Genomic DNA, 19257 nt, shown 5'->3' with positions numbered 1-19257 from the left:
ATCCAAGGTTTGTTCAGAGATATCCTGAATAATTCAGATGTATGTTATGCGCTGCTCACTGCTCACGGCCGACAGTAAGGGACTGCTGAACACCGCAGCAGCACTCATCCAGCAAAAAGGCTGTTCAGCAGCTCTTCCCACATGGCGTTCATCCAGAGCCGTCTGCGAAGATGACCCAGCTGGAGTGGCTTACAGACTTCAGGAAACTTGCATAGGTATAGTCCACAAAAGTTCTAATTGTGCTTTAAAAAATAAAAGGCTCACCACTAAAGAAAAGATGGTTTCATTCTTCACAGTGGTAGATCTGACACCACCACTTCTCTCCATGCAGTACCATGAAAATGCAGAGCAGTGCCATAGTTTTTCAGAGGGTACTACCAGAAGAACCGTAACCCTGAAACTGGGAGGCTGCATGACTGTGCCCAGCACTAGCCCCAGCCCTGCATCTCTTCTTTTCTCATCATCTTCTTTTTCATCATCCTTGAAGGACTCAATCCTGTTGAAGAGCAGGAACCATCCTGGAGCCTGTCCCTGCACAGCTGGACCATCTCATATGAACAAGGCACCTGACAACCTATATCCATAGGAGGGATGTAGATCAAGTCTGTTCAAATGAGAGCCTGTTCCTGCGTAGCCAAAACTCCAGACTCAAGCTGAGACTGTAAGACTTAACACCTTAAATACTTTACTGAGCTGGTTGGTTTATCAGGACTGAGTTCTTCATATTAATTAGATGATGTTGTTTGGTCCTGTCCCGCAGGCAGCCTTCCAAAGCTTTAAGCAGTGGATAAAGGGGTGCAGGTTCACGTGACCAGCATCTCCCCGGGCTCCTGTTTCCAAGAGCAATCAGAAGTGATGCTGATGCCGTTCCAGAATTAGGGTGTCAAATATCCCATAGAAAGCAGGAACTGAACAACACAATTACAGGGATTTGTTTCTTTCTGATTGCCTACACGCAGAAATTGGTTACAACATGAAGCCTGAAGGGCTTCGTGCCTCCCAAACGCTTCTTTTTCGCTCTGTACAGAAACACAGCCACCCGTCCCTGAAACCTGCTGGCCACGCTCGCGTCCTGCTGCAGTGACTCCACAGCTCACTGCTGCCAACGGGAACACATGTCCTTCGTCCTCTTCCAGGGTGTCCCCTTAAACCTTTTACCACATCATGAAAGATAGCAGAGAGAAACTGTTGAGGTACCAGCTCTGGTTTCGTAGCATGAAAAGTTCAGAGTGAGATTTTTCAGTAAAATGGTCTCCATTAGTCGAAAGGACACTTTAGAGGGACCAGCTGCAAATCAAGGCGGTTCTCTCCTCAGACCAGCCTTGCTCACAGAGCCACTATGAAAGCTCACCACTGCAGACAAAAAAGCTCCTTGTTCACCATACACCAGGGAACCCATATATCTTTTTTTACCTTCTTATCCAAAAGAAAATGACTTGCATGGAATGAATAGATTTTTTCAAGGTTGCTTAAAGGCCCAACACCAATAAACTTCCTTCAGACGAGGTTTAAAAAACCCTGCCCTGTTCCATAAGCAGCTTAGAGACTAAGACAAGCACTACTCAAACTGAACATCAAGGTGGGGATCCAGCCTTTTGCATTTGATGTGGTCTTGTTGAAGGTCCATCTGATGCTCTTTTTATCAGTGGATAAACTAACTACTGGACAAACTTCAGTCCTTATCCAACAGAGGCACAGAAGCAAAATTCTTCATTTCTATGGAAACTTCAATTAAAAGTAACAGGACAAGTTTTTCTCCTCCAGTACGTGCTGTGGTACGTAGCCTTCTGCCTCTGCAGGAGGTGTACGTAAAAGGAGCTGCCTGCTGAAATAAAGGTTGCCCATTTCATTTGCCTTTTGTGCCACTACAGGCAACTCATGTCTGGCAACACACAAGCCAGTTTCTGACCTCTCACATCCCAATGGAAGTTAGGGATAGCCATACTGACAATGTGAAAATAAACCCAATATAAGAGCAGTGTCCAGCGCTGCATGTTTGAGTTTCTTGAAGCCTCTCTAGAAATGTGGATGCCCTGAAGTGTCACATAAACCTCTCTCTGAACTACAGAACATGCAATGACTCTGGCAAACATGGTACCCATGCACTCGACCTTATGTATTACGTTCCCCTTCCTCCCTAGACACCAAAAGAGAAATTTTCTACGTTGCGAGGAGGGTCACGAGTCCCTGTGCATACACTAGCTTTGTCCTGAACTCTCTCAAAACAGGGGATTGATCCTGTAAAGAACCTGAGGCCACTCAGCACCTCCACTCGCTGTTCTGACTCTTGCAAAACAAGGTCTCTTGTGAGTAGACTGGTTCTCCATGTCCTTCCACCTCTGAAGGGTGGCCCAAAGGCTGGGGCTCTGGGGAATGAGCAGCCTCCCTGCTCTGCTGGGTCTGCCTCTGCTCCACCCCTCGCCCTCCCTCGGCTGAGCCTGCCCTCTGCCAAACATCACTCACATCTATGCCGTCCTTGCCAGATGGTCCAGGGGGTCCTCGTGGTCCAGGAGGGCCTTGTGGTCCTACTCTCTGAAAGGATCAGGGGAAAGAGAGAGAGGAGTTCATCTTTGCATCCGAAGAAACACATAGGCTAAATCACAAATGGCCAAGTGCTACAGCTCAACCCCCTAAAGCTGCACTAACCCCCCATCCCCCAGGGCCTCCCGCCAAGCTGGGTGGACTCCGAGGAGCTCAGGACTGGTGCAAGGCTCTTTGGAAAACCCTTTTGACTGAGCACACCCTCAGGGCTCCCAGCTCATTTAGCTGGTGGCTTACACTGGGAAGGAAAGCTGGTGGCTGGGCACCAAACGGGGTTTGCTGCACAGGAACCAGTTCTCGCTGCCTACAGGCACGTTTCACTCTGGGCAGAGGAAGAAATGCAAAGCCCACAGAAAATAGGTGCCAAGTGCTAGGCATTAAAAATTAATTTATAGTCCCAGCCTGATGGGGTGACGGAAAAGCCAGGCAGACACCAGTGAAGACAGAAGGAGAAAGGGGAAGTCTCCTCTTTGAGCAGGATGCCATTTGAAAATCTGGGGTTTTGGAGGAGGTCTGAGGTGGGGGGAAGGAAAGAAAGGTCCAATAAATGACTTCTGTATGGAGAGGGCTCCAGAGAGCAGCTTGCTGTAGCTTCAGTGAACAAAGGTTTCATTGTAGGAGCAGCTCTGCTCGCAGCAGATGAGGGCAGCTTTGAATTCCCAAGCCAGGCTGCAAAAATTCCTCACTAACACAATAGAAAAACCTCACCAAGGAGTTACTTCCCCAGGCAGTAACATTAACACCACGCAGGGAAGTTTAATATAACTTCATACCTGAAGCGAACAAGGCTTAAATATGCTATTTAGTAAGTGTAACATTTGAAAATTCGTTGAGGGAAGAAACTCTGATTCAGATGAAGAGTCAGATCAGGAGATCAGTCTCACTGGCAGCCTATTACTTCATTGTAGAAGAAAACTGTTTCTCTTAGACCAAACGGTCTCCCCTTTCCCAAGGCTTTCTCTCTCATAACTGCAGCCCTGAATGGGAAGGCAATACTTTTGTGGAAAGTATAAGGCAGCAGTTTCTACACGTAAGGATAGGATTTAAATAGTTACCTATGCAGGTACAAACCCAGACGTGCTTGCTAGGCACTCCCTGTACAACAGCACAAGCAACACACACATTTGTAATAAATTTTAGACTCTAATAACCTGCCTATTGCCACATTTCATCCTGCGGGTATAGCATACACAGGTCACCATCTTTTTCCCTTCCAGACTTTTTTCTTAAGCATAAGACATAAATGAGACTTCTTACCTGAGCCGATGTGGCTAATAGCTGGCATAGGAAGAGAAGCCCCAGACTGGAGAACCCAGCCATGGCGCACAGGCTCTGCCTCTCTCCGTTCCCCCTGGGCAGCTAAACGGCTTCTCCTCCAGGGTCCAGCAGATCCCTCCTCCTCCCCCTGGGTCTCAGCTTACAAAGGAGAGACTCCTCGCCTCCAGATAAACCTGCGGCTCCAGCTGGAGGGGCAGAGCTCAGGAACAAGCAAGAGGGGCCGAGCTTGCAGGAGAGAGGAGGTTTGGGAGGGAGGTGGGAGCAGGAGGGGGAGCAGCAGTCAGGAATTGCAGCTCTCATTCATGCCTTGCTGGGCAGCCCCAGCCTCGAGCAAACAGGGATCCTGCGGAAGGGCCAGACTTGCAGACATGCCACAGAAGCAAAATTCGGCTGCTCCAGCTGGAGATACAAAGATGTTCCTTAGATCTCACCCAGGCCATTCCTCAAAGCCCATCAACCACCTCAGTGCTGGACAGGTAAAACACCACCGAGCGAGCGTGCTACGCAGTGCCTGAGGCTACCTAACTTCACTAAAGAAGTTAACATACCTGCAAGAACTGCAAGATGCACTCCAGAAAAACGCACTTACTGCTTAGTGAGATGGTTTATGAGCTCTGGAGGTATAATCACATCTGGTTGGCTTGTTTTTTTCCAGGGAAATCTGAAGAGCTCCAACTGATTTCTTGAGAAAGTGATGAACCCTGACCAGAGAACAGATGATCACAGGCAGATCACAAGGAGGAAGAAAAAAGAAGAAACACTCTCAGAGCCCTCCCAAAAAAGGAAGAATTGCCTTTGAAATATTTGGAAGGAACAGAATGACAGTTCCCAGCATGGTGATCCCAAAAGGCAATATATTTACAAAGATGCACCTCCTACAAATAGCTTCATGCTTCCCTTTATCGATTAAAGACAATTTCATCCAAAGCAGGACTTGGAAGCGGAGAGAAACAGTGGCAAGATTCATCAGGACTGAAATGACACAGCTCATTTGGTTAGTAAGGAGAGCAGATGTGGAAAAGCAAAGCTTAAAAAATGAAATACCGGGTTTCAGTTTGGCATCCTTACGCTGGGAGGTTTGTACGAGCACACACTGTGTGCCTGTCCAGCTCCCCAGCAGCCCATATTCCACCAACCTTGACAGAAAGATGAAAAGCTCAAAGATTTACTAAGTTCCTAGAAGATTTGGTGGACCAGGCAGCTGGGGACAGAAAGGGAGCGCGTGTGTGTCTTCAGATGGCCTCACATTGAATGGAATGCTTTATTAGACACCACAAACCGCGCAGAGGGAGAGCAGTGCAGTCGCATGAACTGCTTTGCACAGAGCTTGTACCTCCTCCTTCACACCGAGGCCAGCCGATGGCAACAGAGAAGGCAAAGCAGATCCAAATTCCTCAGCCACACGCTGCTCTAACAAGCCAGGGATTCCAGGGCTCCTGCAAGCAGAGCCAAATTCCTCAGCCACACGCTGCTCTAACAAGCCAGGGATTCCAGGGCTGCTGCGAGCAGAGCCAGCTCATGACCCGCAAGGGAAGAGCCCTGGGAGTATTCACCTTCAAGCCCACTGCACAGGAGGACCAGCTGTCCTCTCCTTGCACATCCCCAGGCAGAGGGAGCACAGCTGAAGGAACACAGCGACTTACAGAAATCATTGCTACAAAGACACCCCCACACCCCCGGTGCTCACGCCCTGAAGGAAAAGGCCCACTAGATAAAGCCCTATAAGCAGGCCAGGCAGCTGCCCTCCTGCCTGCTAGCCCCAAAAGCTGCTCAAAAGGAAAGTCCCTGTTTGCTCTGCAGAGCACCACAACACATGCTTGAGAGAATGGCAGCACAAAGCCAAGACGGGGCATACTGAAACGTTTCAAAGCACATCACTGAACAAGAAGCAAGGGAGGGGGTGTTTTTTCCCCACAAACATTCACTGGCCACATTTTACAGCGCTGGAGGAAGACTGAGCATCATCTCCACATGGAACAAGCAGCAGGTTTATCTCATGGTGAGCCCACCAGTCCTCCGCTTGGGAACGCCGGACAGCCCCACGCACCCACTCGCTGGAGGTGCCCAAGCACCAGCAAACAGCTACAGGGTGTGGGGGGTGTGTGTGTGGGGGGGGTGACAGATACACGATGGGTCATGCCCTGCTCTCAAAGATGAAAAAAAACTTAAGTGGAAACTGGTATGCATTAAAGTCATGCTTTAATAGGTGACAACGTAACACACTCTGTGATACAGCTCTGAGAACTGGAAAACATCCTGTGAACTCAACGCGTACACCTACAGCCAGAACTCTAAACCGGATCATGATAGGGAATGGTTTGGTTTGAGCACTCCAGACTAGGGCTCACAGGGACACCTCATTAAACACAAAAACAAACCACACATCACCATAACAAGATACATGGTCTATGCCCCAACTGAGCACATATTCACAATGAAAATTTCATTAAATAAGAAAATTACTATAAATCTGTACAAAAGCCATGATTAACAATTTCTTATGAATCTTTTATGAAATAATTTTCACTCAGCATCTTCAAGTATTTATATCTGTAGTTAAGCGTATTCTTATTGGCTATTTAACTCCATTTGTTCGTAAGAAAAAAATTATTTTAAAAACATTAAAGCCTTTTTCCAGCACGTGTGTGACCATGACCATTAGGTGTTAAGCTTGCAGATTTTTATTCCCACACGTGTATGTGGCATGCTGGATCAGGACCTACAGTCTGGGCTGGCGAGTCACGGATCAAATTCCTTGAAAGATCTTCAGAGTTGTAGCAGAGAGAGGAAAAACATGAACATCGCACAGGCTACTGCATCTGCTCTCTGGCAAAGCTGGTAAGCCTCTAACCATCTCCTACACAAACAGCACCTAAAATCCCCAAATCTAAACCAAACAATCTGAGCAAACAGCGAGTCCAGACCTTCTGGCTGGTGGAAACTGTTTCCTCTGCTTCATGAAACAGGTCCTCTGTTGTAAATCTCTAGGAGCAGAAGTGCTAAATTGTTTAACGCTCCTTCAGACTTGGTTGAATACTGCGTAAGTCAGGCAGAGCAGCTAACAGGGAGGTCAGGAACACTGAGGCCGGCAAATAGCTGGCAAGGTCTAAAAGTAAATTCTTGAGGGCCGTAAATAAATCAACCAGACAAGCATACCCCTCCAATTAAAGTTTCAATTAACTGCCCCACAAAGCCCAGTGGTTTCCAGCTATGCTGCACTTTAACATGCCCTCACCGCCTGACATGCTAATCGTTAGTGGTAAAACAATCCTGCTCTAACTAGGAAGTGGGTTAAATCTGACACATCTAACTTCATGCGATGGGCCTGCAGAAAAGAGAGCCCCCACAGGCCACTGCGAATTAACAGCAGAGCCCCCAAAAATGCAATGACAACTATTTGTTCCGTTTTGGCAACTGAGGAAGGCAGACCTTTGAACCAGTAGCGGACACAAATACCTGTGGAAGACTATCAAGGGTCTGCAAGTGGTGGAAAAGCCTGGGGAAGAGCTCTAGGCAGCTTTATGCAAAGTCTGAAGGTTTTTCCTCTTCAAAATCAGTAGATGATCCATATTCTTAAAAACACTAACAAGCCCTACAAAGCAACTTCTGGGGGGAATAAAGGGAATAAATGCTCAGTACTTAGCACCCTAGCGAACAGTGTCTGTACAAACAAGTCACTACTGGTCACAGATACATTTTGACTATGCATTGTATCCCAGTCTGAAGTCTAATTTTCTTTATAGGAGGAGAGGCAACTATACTCTTAAATGATGTGAAATGTATATACTCATCTCTTTTAGGTAAACAGCACCTTTGCCAGGAATAAATCTCCACGAAAGGTACAGCCTTTCAATAATAAATAGAAGTTACATGGTAATAGAAAGGCCTGGCCAATTGGGTCATGCTGTCTTACATTAAAAATGATGTATTTAATAAACACTTGACCAGTTCAAACAAGGAAACAGATCAGTTTTCCTCTTCTCTTTAAGAAGGGACATACCAGAATCAAAGCAAAGTGCAAAAACGCCTGTTGCTCCAAGACAGTCCTGAACATCAGATAAAAAAACCAGCAACAGGACACAGCCTGTCCATGAAGATGACCGGAGTTTTCCTCTTTAGGGTAAACCAAGGGCTGGATCTCAGTGAAGTTACTACAGATGATTTTTAAAAAAGTGTGGAAGGGTGAAAGCCAGACAGGAGCTACCCTGGACCAGCCCAAAGGAAGTTTATTTTTCCAGGTACTTCTGCTATCCAAATCACCAAAGCTGGCTCCCAGCAGTTAGGGCAGTGTCATCTCTGCTTGAGTGCTTGTCATGCCGGTCTCAACTCTGCCGCTACCTGCTCTTCATCAGGTTCTGCTGCATGCTCAGAGCTTTCACGTTTTTCTGTTGCAACCTCAGTACTGTCTTCTTCAGGACACGTGGATGCCACGCTGCTCTGCTCAATACTCTCTGGAACTTGTTTGTTGCCTGTGACTTCTGCCTGCCCTTTTTCATTTGCATTTTCTGCCTTTTTATGCTGTTCTACCCCATCTACCCCATTTTTGCTTCCCAGGAATGTGCTGCTGCAGTGGTTCTGATCACTCCTTGCTCTGACTTGATCCCCACTCAACTCCAAGCCATCACTTACTGAAGAAGTCCTGCCAGTCTTGGGGAGCCTGGAGCCAACTGAGGGTCTCACATCCCCACCATGTGCATCACCACCACGCTTCTCACTTGTCACTTCCACAGTTGTGCTTTCCCCACTGACATTTTCTTCTTCAGCCTCAGTGTTTGCAACAGGTGGCTTTAACTTGGCACTGGAGGCAGAGGGCCCAACGTTCGGGTTCATGTTCAGGTTTATGGCCAAGTTGCATGCCCTGGCTCTCAATGTTCTTTTATCAACTTTCCTCCGTTTCACAACTGCATCAGCAGTCTCAGGCACTGCTGAGTCTTTGGTGCTTGCATCATCTTCTTTCAGTATTTCCTGGTTCTCCTTTGCTTGTAAAAGCGGAACTGAGCAAGGGATTTCTCCATCAATTGCACATTCTCCCAGATTACGGGAAATGTTTTCAATATCAGTAGGGCTTTTCAACAGTCCACTCTTTTTAGCATCTGCCGTATTTGCATCCAGTTTTCTCTTCTTGCTCTCCTTTGTGCAATCATTCTCTGCTGTACCCTGCACTTCTTCAGCCTCACTGCTTAAATCCTTCTTCTCCTGCTGGGTAAGTGAAGTCTCTTCCTCCTCTTCACCATCTCCCTTCGAAACATATTCACTTAACTTATCTTTTACATCTTCATCATTCACTTTAGGCTGCAAGTTTGCAGCATCTCCAGCTTTCTGTTCTCCCTCTATGGACAGGTTCTGATCCTTTTCCACAGAATCATCACATTTTTTACCAGGTGTTTCCTCTTTATCTTCAGCCTTTTGGTGCAGCTGTGACCTAGCAGAGCGGGGTCTGTACTTCAAGAGTTTATCATGTGGCCCCCACACAAAGCTGCCCCGAGGTTTGAAGTGTTGCCAAGCATAGTGGACTAGTTCTCTTCTCTTCTGTTTGCTTCTGATGGTGAACAGGAAGTAATCCAAGGCACTTCTCTTGACATTTGGTAACGTCTCCTTAACAAGAGTTTCTGTTAGGAAAAACTTTACCAAGTGCACTTGATAGTGTTCATAACCCATCTCTCCCAGGCACTTCAGGATGCGAGTAATCCGCAAATTGTTGTGGCTGAACCTGAACAAAACAGATAAGCAAAGTTAAGTGAAAGTCTTACCTGTCACTACGAACCTCCAGGCTATCTGCAAAATGTTTTTGTGCATTGTTGGCCACGGTCTGTTAAAGACTACTTGATAATGCAGATGGGAATACAGGCGGGCTTACTTTTCAAGCACCGACTGCTGCTGTCTGCCTTCAGCAGCACCTTCCTAGTCCTCCTTGGGCTGCTAGGATTAATCACCTCAACTGCTTGGAACGGTTCTGGCTTTCTGCATCACTCACCCGTAGATACCAGCCACCACTTGACAGACACACAATTCCATGCAGCCCAGTGTCCTATCCCTAACAGTGACCCTGCAGGGTAAGCCCGTAAAAAAACTGTAAGGATACAGGCAGGTAAGGATGTTGCCAGAAATCCGTGACTCAGGGACTTAAGCCAGACACGACACTTTTTTTTTTTTTTTTTTAAATACTTGACAGTCTTCAAGTTGGTTTTTTCTTGTGTGAGTATGCCCAGTCCTCTTAGAGCCCTTGTTAACAGCATTAGGGGTACCAGAATATGAAGGGTCACTACTATCTCTACGGTATGACCTGCAGTGGTATAAAAAGTGTAAGTAAGAAAAATAAAAAGTAGTATGAAAAACCATCAATTCGCAAAACACTTTTCAACCAAGGATTTAAAGCATTTTACACACATTAAGGCAGTTTTATAAACAATCAGGGAAGCATATGGAAATGCTCCTATTTTGTAGTTTGTTTACGAGAATACTAAAAGGCAATTTGGCTACCTGTGAAAACATTTCAGCAATTCCTGCTTAAAATATGGTTTTAAACACAAGCTCTGCTAGAGCCAATATTAGCATCTCCAAGTCTGTATTTCATCCTTCAGGAGAGCAACCTGAACAAAGCCTACTGTTCACAGCTGTGCTGGATACAAAAGAAAATCAATCTCAACTCATTTACTTATAACGCCTGTCATTTACTAAAGTCACAGAGTGTGATGACCTGCAGTCAGAGGCTAAGCCAAGGTAAATATACTTCAGCTAGCTAACATTTTTATCAACAAAAAGCATCTGCTCCTCAAGGGCTGAGCATTTTCTTGACTTTGACTTTTTTTTTTCTTCTCAAAGAAGCACCTGGCTGTAGTAAACGACCACCAGCATCAACACAGGCTCAGACTCACCGGTTCAAGTTTTGAAATCGTTCAGCCCAATTCTCTGCTCTCTTAAGTTCTCCAGTTTCCTCATTGGTCAAAATGATCCCATAAAATCTCAGCATGAGCTGATAAGCACGTATAAACCTTTGCATAACTTCCTTGGACTTCTTAAAGGCCTGAAAACAAGACAGACTAATGAGTACGAGCTGCAACCCCTGATGACCTGCACCAGTTCGTTTAAGTGGCACCTAAGTGACAAACAAGGCTTGATTTTATCACTGAGCATTTCATTTGTTGGTGTAGCCACTGGCAGACACAAGACAGACAAATTCTTAACAGTGCTTGAGTGAGCTCTGTTCACACTAGGGCCCCAAGGAAGCAACGTAAGAAAACCTAGACTTCAAATGTAAGGCATTTAGGGGAAATCCTAACATCCTTCAGATCTCAAAAAAGAAAAAAGCTTTAAATACCTGAATTTCTTGACATGTGAGTGGTCTGGCACGCCAGTTCATCCCCGGTTCACGTAAAGGGAACAGCCTGAAGGGAAAGAAATTTTCAGACCAGATAAGCAAAGACGACATCCAGCCCAGGGTACCCTTTTTTTAAAAAAACAAACAAAAGATTTCAAAAATTGTGGTATCAGAGGCATCTCTTGGAGTCCTCACATCTTTATGGACACAGAAGTAGTTTACTATATGACAAATACACCCCTCCCATAAAAGCACTGTCCACACCAATGACAACAATATACTTTGCTTATCTGCATCTCTCTTTGTTGCTCTAATACTCTGATCTGCAATACCCTGTAAGACCAACCATGACTGAGATCTATTGCCACAGCTGCACTGGTAACCCATGTCTGGTTTTCCAGATTTCCACTGCATTGTTTCCAAAAGGATATAACTTAATAAAAATAAAGTGGACATGGGTTTCGCTCAGGAGCAATTCTGAACCTTTGGGGAAACTGAATTCAGGAACACAGATACAGCGGACTCTTAGAAGAGGCACAACTGAAGAGAGTCACTATGTTCAAGCAGACAGTTTACCACTGTATGTAAGAATGGTTTTCTTCCAGAACTTCATAGTTGTCCCACCAAGATTCAAGCAGATTTTCAATATGCAAACCTGAGAAGAAAAGGAAAAAGTTAGGCAAGAAGAAATGACACCAAATGAATATTAAAGTTAGCCAGCCACCCAAGGTAGCTTACTATCCAGAGCCAGGTGTTCGCATACAGGCACTAGCTTATCTAACTAGATAACCAACCTGGTAAACTCAAAGAAAAAAATCTTACTTTCCTATCATTAAACAGAAAAGTAAGGCACATACAGCAGGAACAAGACATTTTAAAATGGAAATTCTTGGTGGCTTTTTTGTTTGTTTTGGTTTTGGTGGTGTGCTTTGTTTGGCTGTGGGTTTTTTTAGTAATTGTCCCACATGGATCAAGCTACTCTTTCACCAATTCAACCAGCTGCAGCAGACTGCATCAGTCACTGCACAAGGTACTCACCCCGGGGCAAAAAACAAATCTCATTTTTATAAAAGCTTAAGTTCCACATGTCTTCTTCCTCCTCATTTTCTGATTCTACCAAACCCTGGAGATGAGAACAAGAAATCAACAAGCAGTGATCTTTAAAAAGGCAGCATTCACTTCAACACTTCTCCTTGCTTTCCCTCACATTTCCTAAATATTTCGAGCTAATTCCTTGACATGAGTTTTGGGAATTAACAGCTTGTTTCTGATGCACCCACACGCACATCATCCCTTCCCCCTCGCAAATGAATGCTTTAAAGGTTCTGAGCTTGTCAATGTAAAGACAAAAGGGTGCCTTCAAATCTAGAAACTGTTCCTAAACTTAGCATGCAATGAAGAACAGCCCAAGAGTATACGCGTCATTATTTAGTCCATACCGGGTAATGATGTCTGTATCTCTGCAAGTCTCTTGCTGCATTCCAGTTGCGCCCGCTTGAGAACTAGAGAAGAGAGACAGATCAGAGATCCAGATTAAAGTTGTCTTCTAAAAAAAAATAAAAAATAATCCACTGACTGAATTCAGCATCTCTCACACGTATCCCTGCCTATCACTCTCCTATGCTCCTCATGCTGCGCTCCCAGCACCTCCAAACCCAGCCAGTTTGCTACAGCATTGTTTCTCTGCACTCCTGAAGACAACTTTGGACTAAGAGAAGTTCACACCACGTCCTTTAACTAAAATATTTTTTTTTCTTTCTAGTCTTGTTAATCAAGTTCTTTATGTTTTATGCATATCTTTTATCCCTGTTGAGTTTTCCTACACAAATAGTCAGAACTAGCTGGAAATCCCAAATGGCAAAATGTAATTTTCTTCCTTAACTGAAAGGTTTTAAAACAAGACAAACCAAGCCCTACCTCTCATTCTCTGAGTCACTCTATACCACAGTCAAGACAGAGATCAGAGTTCAAAACTGTAGAATTTAAGATGCAGAAATATCCCTTAAATTCAAGATTCTCATTGCCTCTAAACATTATTGAAATAAAGTTTTTTTTAATCTTAGCTTTACGCTCAAAAGCAGCCTTGCTGATGTAGTATTATGCTGATCTGGACAGTGGACAATAATAAGAGCCATACTGTTACGTTAGATATTTCTTTTATTGGACTTCCATTCCAACCATCATCACAATTATCGCTCATACTTCCAACTAACCAAACTTTACGTCAAGCCTACCTGAAAACCTCTCCAAGACAGCGGTGATGAATTTGATCTTTGGTCCTACAAATAAAAGGCATTTAGTTGAAGTGTTTTGAAACCAAACTTCACTAATAAAATACAAGAAATATATATGAAATACCCACAGCAGTGACTCACGTGACCCCTATTAGTTGCCAAATAACAGGTTTAACTAGTTACAGCTGAATAAATTTGATTTTATTCGTAATTCAAATTGCTATAGAGAAAAACCTGTGGTGCCACGTCCACCTGACAATTAAGTAACAGGTTCTCCTCGCTACACAGATGTGCTAGGTTCATTCCAACTGTCACATTTACACAGAGATCACAAAGAACACCTTTATTTCCATGAAGTTCAGAGAAATGGAAGTTGCAAGTAAGACTTAATATAAAATGCATTTTAGCTGAATAATAAATTTGGTTTGTTTTTTGTGGGTTTTTTTTTTACAGTGGATTACTTCAATCTTAAGAGATTTTGTAACACTTCACAAGCAACACAGGTTTAATCTTGCTGAGTGCTGACCCATCTTGCCCCAAGCTATGAAAGTGCTTAAAAGTGTTCTGTCAAGGCAGAACCACCAAAATGAACTAGACTGCTCATGAATAAAAGGACTCCCCCAAATCGAAGCACACTGCGATTAGAGCATTCAACACCAGCTCACAGCAAGAGCAGGGTCTTTGTGAAACAGGTAAGATGTGCAGGCTCTTGCAAAGTAAGTATTTCAAGAAACTCAGAAGAAAGAAGCAACAAATGCTCTCCCAAGGTGTTTCTTTCAACTTCATTTCATACTTCTTAACCTCATTTGCACAGAGAAAAATAAAACCCCACCAATTTCTACTGAACACGGATCATCAGTTCCTTAATTATTAAGACAGGAACTGGATTTTCTAACACCTTGTTGTAATGAAGTCATCCATTCGGCTGCCCTGTTGACTGTTAATACTTTTATTTACGAAGCACCCACAGCATTTGGAGATCAAATCTTTACCCACAGCAGGAGGTCATCAATGCAGAATTTTTAAAACTATATTTTAAAAATACATTTACACACTATGACACTCCCGTACTTCTGTGACAGGGATTAAATTAAGCTCAAGTTGTTTTTTATGAGTAGTAACTTGTGATGACCTAAAATAATACCCGTCTACGTTACAACGCATTTCCATTTTATAGATGACCAAACACAGACCAAAATAGGTGGCAGAACTTCCTACAGCCACATGGCCCATATGGGATTAGAAATCCAATACTGTCCATCCCCAGAATCTACCCAGACTGCAGAAATGCACACAATTATAAAAAGCTTTGCTACACAGCCGACAGAAAAAAAAGTAAGAGGCTGCAAGCACAAGGCCAAGAAATATGTTCAGCAAGAACAGATCAATATTATTCTTTTGTCTGAGATGTAAGCAGAGACTGGGATTTAGCACTATGACATTCATCATTTGACTATAACTTTGCAACTCCAAGCATGAAATTCTGACACATGTCAAATTAATGAAAATCTTGTTCCCTATTACAGGAGAATAAATTTCCAGATATTCTTTACACTTAACTTTCTAAAATAACATCCTTTAACACAGTCGGGATAGGCTAATAGTAGACTGGCTCCAATTTTGAAAAAGAACTGGTTTGCTGAAGAGTAAATGTAGATACCGAGATGAGTGCAATGCCATGGTGCAAGATGCTGTAAGGCTTGTCCAGAAAGACGCTAGATCCCGGCAAAAGGCATCTGAGAGCACAGCATTAAAAAGAACAAGATAGGGAAGCAAAGAGAGCAAAACTCAGCCCTCCCTCCAAGAAGGTGGTGTTCCTAGATCTCTGTAAACTTCCATGTAAGCCACACAGAAACACAACCTTCCTTTTTCCAGCTTAGAAAGACAAACTAAATTGCAAGACTGAAACTTGCCCACGCCAATTGAGCCCCCTTACTTCTCACAGCACTGACAGGCAATTTAAGTGGGTTTCTCCCTCCAAACCTGGAACGCATCAGTCAGAATGTGCATCGCTGTGCAGAGCGTGAGGAAAGCAGGGAACAAAGCCAGGAGAAGGTAACACAATATTTGGCTAAAAACTGGAAACCAGCTGCAACTGAAATGGATGAAAGAACGTGTAGACTGTGAACACGACACAGGAATGAGAAAGACAGCAGCATCCTAGAACAGTGATCAAAATCTTCTGTTGATGGAGAGTTAGAAGGCAGAACTACAGGGTTTATTAAAATACGGCTCTGAGCAGCCAAACACAAACCCTCATGCATTACAGCAGACTAAGAGGTAACCTTTTTAAAATAGGCACAAACCCCAAGTTTTTCAGTGCTCGCTCTTAGAAGCTAAAAGTGCCGAAATGCAAAAGACCTGAAAAGACACACCCCAGGAACCTCAGACCGTGAATGTGGAGTTACGTGCAGAGACACAAGTGAAATGCAAAGGTAAAAGGAGATTTTTAATTTAATTTTGAAAGTGCATAGTGAAAATAATAAAACAAATTCTAACCTCAGTATTGAATAAACACATTAGCAGCTTCAGATATAAAGTATACCATCTAGACTAAGGGGAGAAGAATGAGAATTAGTGTAATACAAGTGGAAGCTGGAATCAGTTTTGCAAGCTGATTCGTGCCTTTGGCAGGTTGTAAAGGCATGAACAGACAACAGAAGCTTTACTGTCTCTTTTTGTATTCATTCTCACTGCCCTTAAAAAATTTTCAGGCACTGTCAGACAGAGGTGACTACACACTCATCACCGAAGGAAGAACTTCTCTTTAAAGATGCAGAACAATATTCCAGGGGCCGTAAGTCTCGGGGACAACATCCTCCTTTATAAGGCAAAGTTTGAAAAGCCCACTCACTGGAGTGAAAAAATGGTCCTTGTTTTGAGGGTTGTCACAATCCAGAAGTTCCTCTAAGAAAAAAAAAATAAATACCTGAAGAACACACACATTCAAAAAGAACAGTCTGAATGTTCTGGAGGCATTAAAACTTGCGAACATAACCAGAACTCCAGCCATGTACAAGAGAGAATTGACAGCGTGCTCTCAAACAGAGCAAAATGCTTCCAAGGAAATCCCTCGTTCAAGTATTACAGCTATTCTGCCTAGAATACCTGTGGCCTTTCACAGACCTACGTGCACAGCCAAGGCCTAGATACAGTCTAACTCCGTGAAGATGCAGAGATGCACATGGATGCGTCCCTCTGCTGTATTTCAACTTCCATTTTGTTTGCAAAGTACAGAGCGGGTATTTTTGTAGGAAGTCATGAGCGTTTGGACTACTATGTTGCACAGAATGTATTAATTTTTTTGAGAGGGAGGCTGTTTTAATATCTTAATGCTTATAAAAAATTGGAGTTTATTATTAAACTCCTTTAAAAGCGCACTAATTGGAAAGCTTCATCTGCCTACATAGAGCTAAGAATACAGATGAGTCGCTGAAACGAAACTCAAGCGAAGGGTTAGTTTCCCTTTCCCCGAAATGGGAGGAGCTCAGTAACGCATTTTCACTAAGCCAGCAAATACTGAGAAATCCAGAGACACAGTTTCGCTTTTGCCCAAGTAATGCTGTAGAAGAAATTACTGACACCCAGTGTCAAACTCAAAAACACTGATGCTAAAGACAGGAGCCTCAGATAAGACTAACAAAGTTCCTTCTCTTTCAAATCAACATTATTTGAAGGTACCAGACACAAGTGTTCGCATTTTGCAATGCCACCTCACTCCCTACAACTGCACACATACCTGCAGCTTTTAAAATACCAATGGGTATTTTTTTGTTTTCAGAGTCGCTCTGAAATAATGCTACATTTCCTAGGGAGCTCTAAAGATGCTCCCTAGGGAAAAAAAACACGTCTGAAAGAAATAAAAAGTTACGGCTCATTTTTAAAAGCGAGCAGATGTTAAGTGGTGACTTTTTACTGATGAAAGAGCAGACACGGAAGGCCACCATACAGAGATGAGGATACCATGAAAAAAACTTAAAAGCAAGGAGCTGCTGAAGAACATCAGTGTCCTCACGCCAAACCCAGCGGCCATCGGAACGCGGGGAACTGGCAGGTGGCACAGAGAACAGCCATGGTGTGTATGGGATAAAGTACCCAGACCACAGGGAATGGTGGAGGAAATATATGTATCTATCTATATCTCATACACCAGCTCCCGGCAGTCTAATGGAACTCAGGGGCTGTTCAGTGCCAGCAGAGCCCTGCCCCGACCACCCGGGGCTCCTGCGGCAGCCTCAGCCGCCTCCCCTCCCGAGGGATTTGCTCCATGGAGGAGGGCAGGCCCACACGCCAGCGGCCGCTGCCCGGGCAGGCCCCCCGACCCCTCCTCAGCGCCTCAGGCTGCCCCCGCTCCCCGGGGTGAACCGGGAGCCTGGCGCGGGGGCACGGGCACCGCCACCGCGCCCGGGGGCGGCCTGCAGCGTCCCCCGCCGAAGTGCCCGCGATAATCGCGAGGGGCACGGGAACCCCCGCGCACCCAGGGCGGCTGGGCCCGGGGCGGCCTGGGGTGAACGGGCTGCCGGCCCCCCCCCCCCCCCCGCCCCGCCGGCACCCACCTGGGCCTGCCGGGAGCCCCGCGCCCAGCCCGGCACCGGCCGCTGCCCCGCGTCCGGCCGCTCCTCCCCGGCGGCTGCCTGCGCTCCCTCCGGCTCGCCCTCGCCGCCATCCTCCTCTTCGTCCTCGTCTTCCTCCCAGGTGGAGTCGTACCGCCAGAAGCACGCCTCGTCCTCCGCCTCCTCCTCCTCCTCCGCCCTGAGGCCGACCCAGGCCGCCATGGAGCGCGGCGGGCCGGGCAGCCAGGGGGCGGCGGGGCCGCCCGCGCGGCACAATGCCCGGGCGCGGGGCGAGGGGGCGGGGCAGGAAGCGCGGGCACGCCCCGCCCCCTTCCTGCGGCGCCGCGCGGTCCCTGCGCCCGCCCGCCCCGGCAGCTACCCTGCCCCGCGGCGAAGGGAAAGGGCGCCTCATCCTGCCCTGGGCCAGCCTCCGCGGCGCTGGGCAGCGCTGAGCGCCTACCCCCCAGCCCACACACAGCCACTGCCGCTGGAAGCAAGATATCGGAGTAAGGGGAGCCTTCCTCTGTCCTTCAGGGTGAAGAATTCAGCAAGATTTGCGTATGACTTCACCACATGTCAAAAAACATACTCCTTCCATAGGATGAGGTAATATTTCTCTTACAGGAAGATGAATAAAAGAACAATCTTCCCAAGAAGCCAGGATTTGGTAAAAGGGAAGGGAGGAAAAGAGAGCTGCAGCGCTTGGGTCGCCTAAAGCACTCGCGCTTCCCAAGCACCTAACCTCACAGCCAACAAATTCCAAAAAAAAAAAAAAAAAATCTGTGTTGCTGGATTGCCCGTGAAATCCCAAGTTGGACTTCCCCTGCTTCAAGGATGGTGTTGGGAAGCTACACCACAGTTGACACATTTTTACTTGAAGCTATTAAAAACGATTTCATTACACCACTGTTGACACATCTACTGTAAGCTATTAAACCCCATCTCATTAGTATAGCAAAAAGACTTTGAACAGAATTGCCCAGATGAAAAGGATTTACCTACAAGGCCATGAGACTTGAAAGTTACAAACTCTGCACTTTATGGCCAAGATCTATGTAGATCATGAGGAAGTAACCAGCACTTTAGTTCTTAAGGAAACAGCAAATCTTAACACAGGCAATTCACCTTTCAGCACTCACTTCCACAATAGATCTGTAAGTCATGCAGGATTACAGCTCCTAGGAACCTGATCATACCACCATGTAAACTGAGCTTTTTTCTTAAACATCAAAATTAAACCTAGGAGGTTCCTCACATAAGGTTATAAAAGTTCAATTTCTACCCATCCAGAAAACCTCCGAGACACCTGCAGCACCTCTCCCACAAGCCGGAG

General features: G+C 45.4%; 2 protein-coding genes across 8 annotated transcripts in view; both read right to left on the bottom strand.

Annotated features, from left to right (window-relative positions):
- COL9A3 (collagen type IX alpha 3 chain) overlaps nucleotides 1–5264 on the bottom strand; it is a 41096-nt gene extending 35832 nt beyond the window's left edge. Inside the window, exons 1-5 of one of the 5 annotated variants that reach the window (XM_056354579.1) lie at nucleotides 5153–5264; nucleotides 4692–5020; nucleotides 4409–4520; nucleotides 3799–4218; nucleotides 2464–2532 (exon numbers count right to left, since the gene is read on the bottom strand). In XM_056354579.1, coding sequence (XP_056210554.1) covers nucleotides 2464–2532; nucleotides 3799–3861 — 132 coding nt within the window. In that variant the 5' untranslated portion in view covers nucleotides 3862–4218; nucleotides 4409–4520; nucleotides 4692–5020; nucleotides 5153–5264. Of the gene's footprint in view, nucleotides 1–2463; nucleotides 2533–3798; nucleotides 4219–4408; nucleotides 5021–5152 lie in introns of all 5 variants that reach the window. The other 4 variants (XM_056354580.1, XM_056354583.1, XM_056354582.1 and 1 more) reach the window with 4 other exon arrangements.
- A 737-nt stretch (nucleotides 5265–6001) lies between these two features.
- On the bottom strand, nucleotides 6002–18218 carry OGFR (opioid growth factor receptor). Of its 3 annotated transcripts, XM_056354177.1 has the most exons (9): nucleotides 17928–18218; nucleotides 15871–15924; nucleotides 13372–13416; nucleotides 12577–12639; nucleotides 12176–12260; nucleotides 11714–11792; nucleotides 11138–11204; nucleotides 10695–10843; nucleotides 6002–9529 (listed from the first exon to the last, which is right to left on the bottom strand). In XM_056354177.1, exons 1-9 carry the CDS (start codon nucleotides 18144–18146, stop codon nucleotides 8131–8133), a joined length of 2160 nt encoding a protein of 719 aa, XP_056210152.1. In that variant the 5' UTR covers nucleotides 18147–18218; the 3' UTR covers nucleotides 6002–8130. The 3 variants fall into 3 exon arrangements, with proteins under 3 accessions (XP_056210152.1, XP_056210153.1, XP_056210154.1); XM_056354178.1 differs by lacking the exon at nucleotides 15871–15924 and having other exon boundaries at nucleotides 17928–18217; XM_056354179.1 differs by lacking the exons at nucleotides 13372–13416; nucleotides 15871–15924 and having other exon boundaries at nucleotides 17928–18217.
- Between the last annotated feature and the right edge of the window lie 1039 nt (nucleotides 18219–19257).

Source organism: Falco biarmicus, chromosome 10 (assembly GCF_023638135.1).
Source record: "Falco biarmicus isolate bFalBia1 chromosome 10, bFalBia1.pri, whole genome shotgun sequence".
NCBI lineage: Eukaryota > Metazoa > Chordata > Aves > Falconiformes > Falconidae > Falco > Falco biarmicus.
The sequence above is the reverse complement of the archived record's forward strand: the minus strand, read 5'-3'. Positions and strand labels throughout refer to the sequence as shown.

Bases quoted from the DNA above. Each gene is read 5' to 3' on its own strand.
- OGFR (XM_056354177.1), bottom strand. From the start codon at position 18,146: ATGGCGGCCTGGGTCGGCCTCAGGGCGGAGGAGGAGGAGGAGGCGGAG. The intron at 11,793-12,175 runs GTGAGTACCTTG...TTTTCTTCTCAG, and splicing joins GATTTGTTTTTTGCCCCGGG to GTTTGCATATTGAAAATCTG. The intron at 11,205-11,713 runs GTAAACTGTCTG...CTTTCCCTTCAG, and splicing joins AACCATTCTTACATACAGTG to GCTGTTCCCTTTACGTGAAC.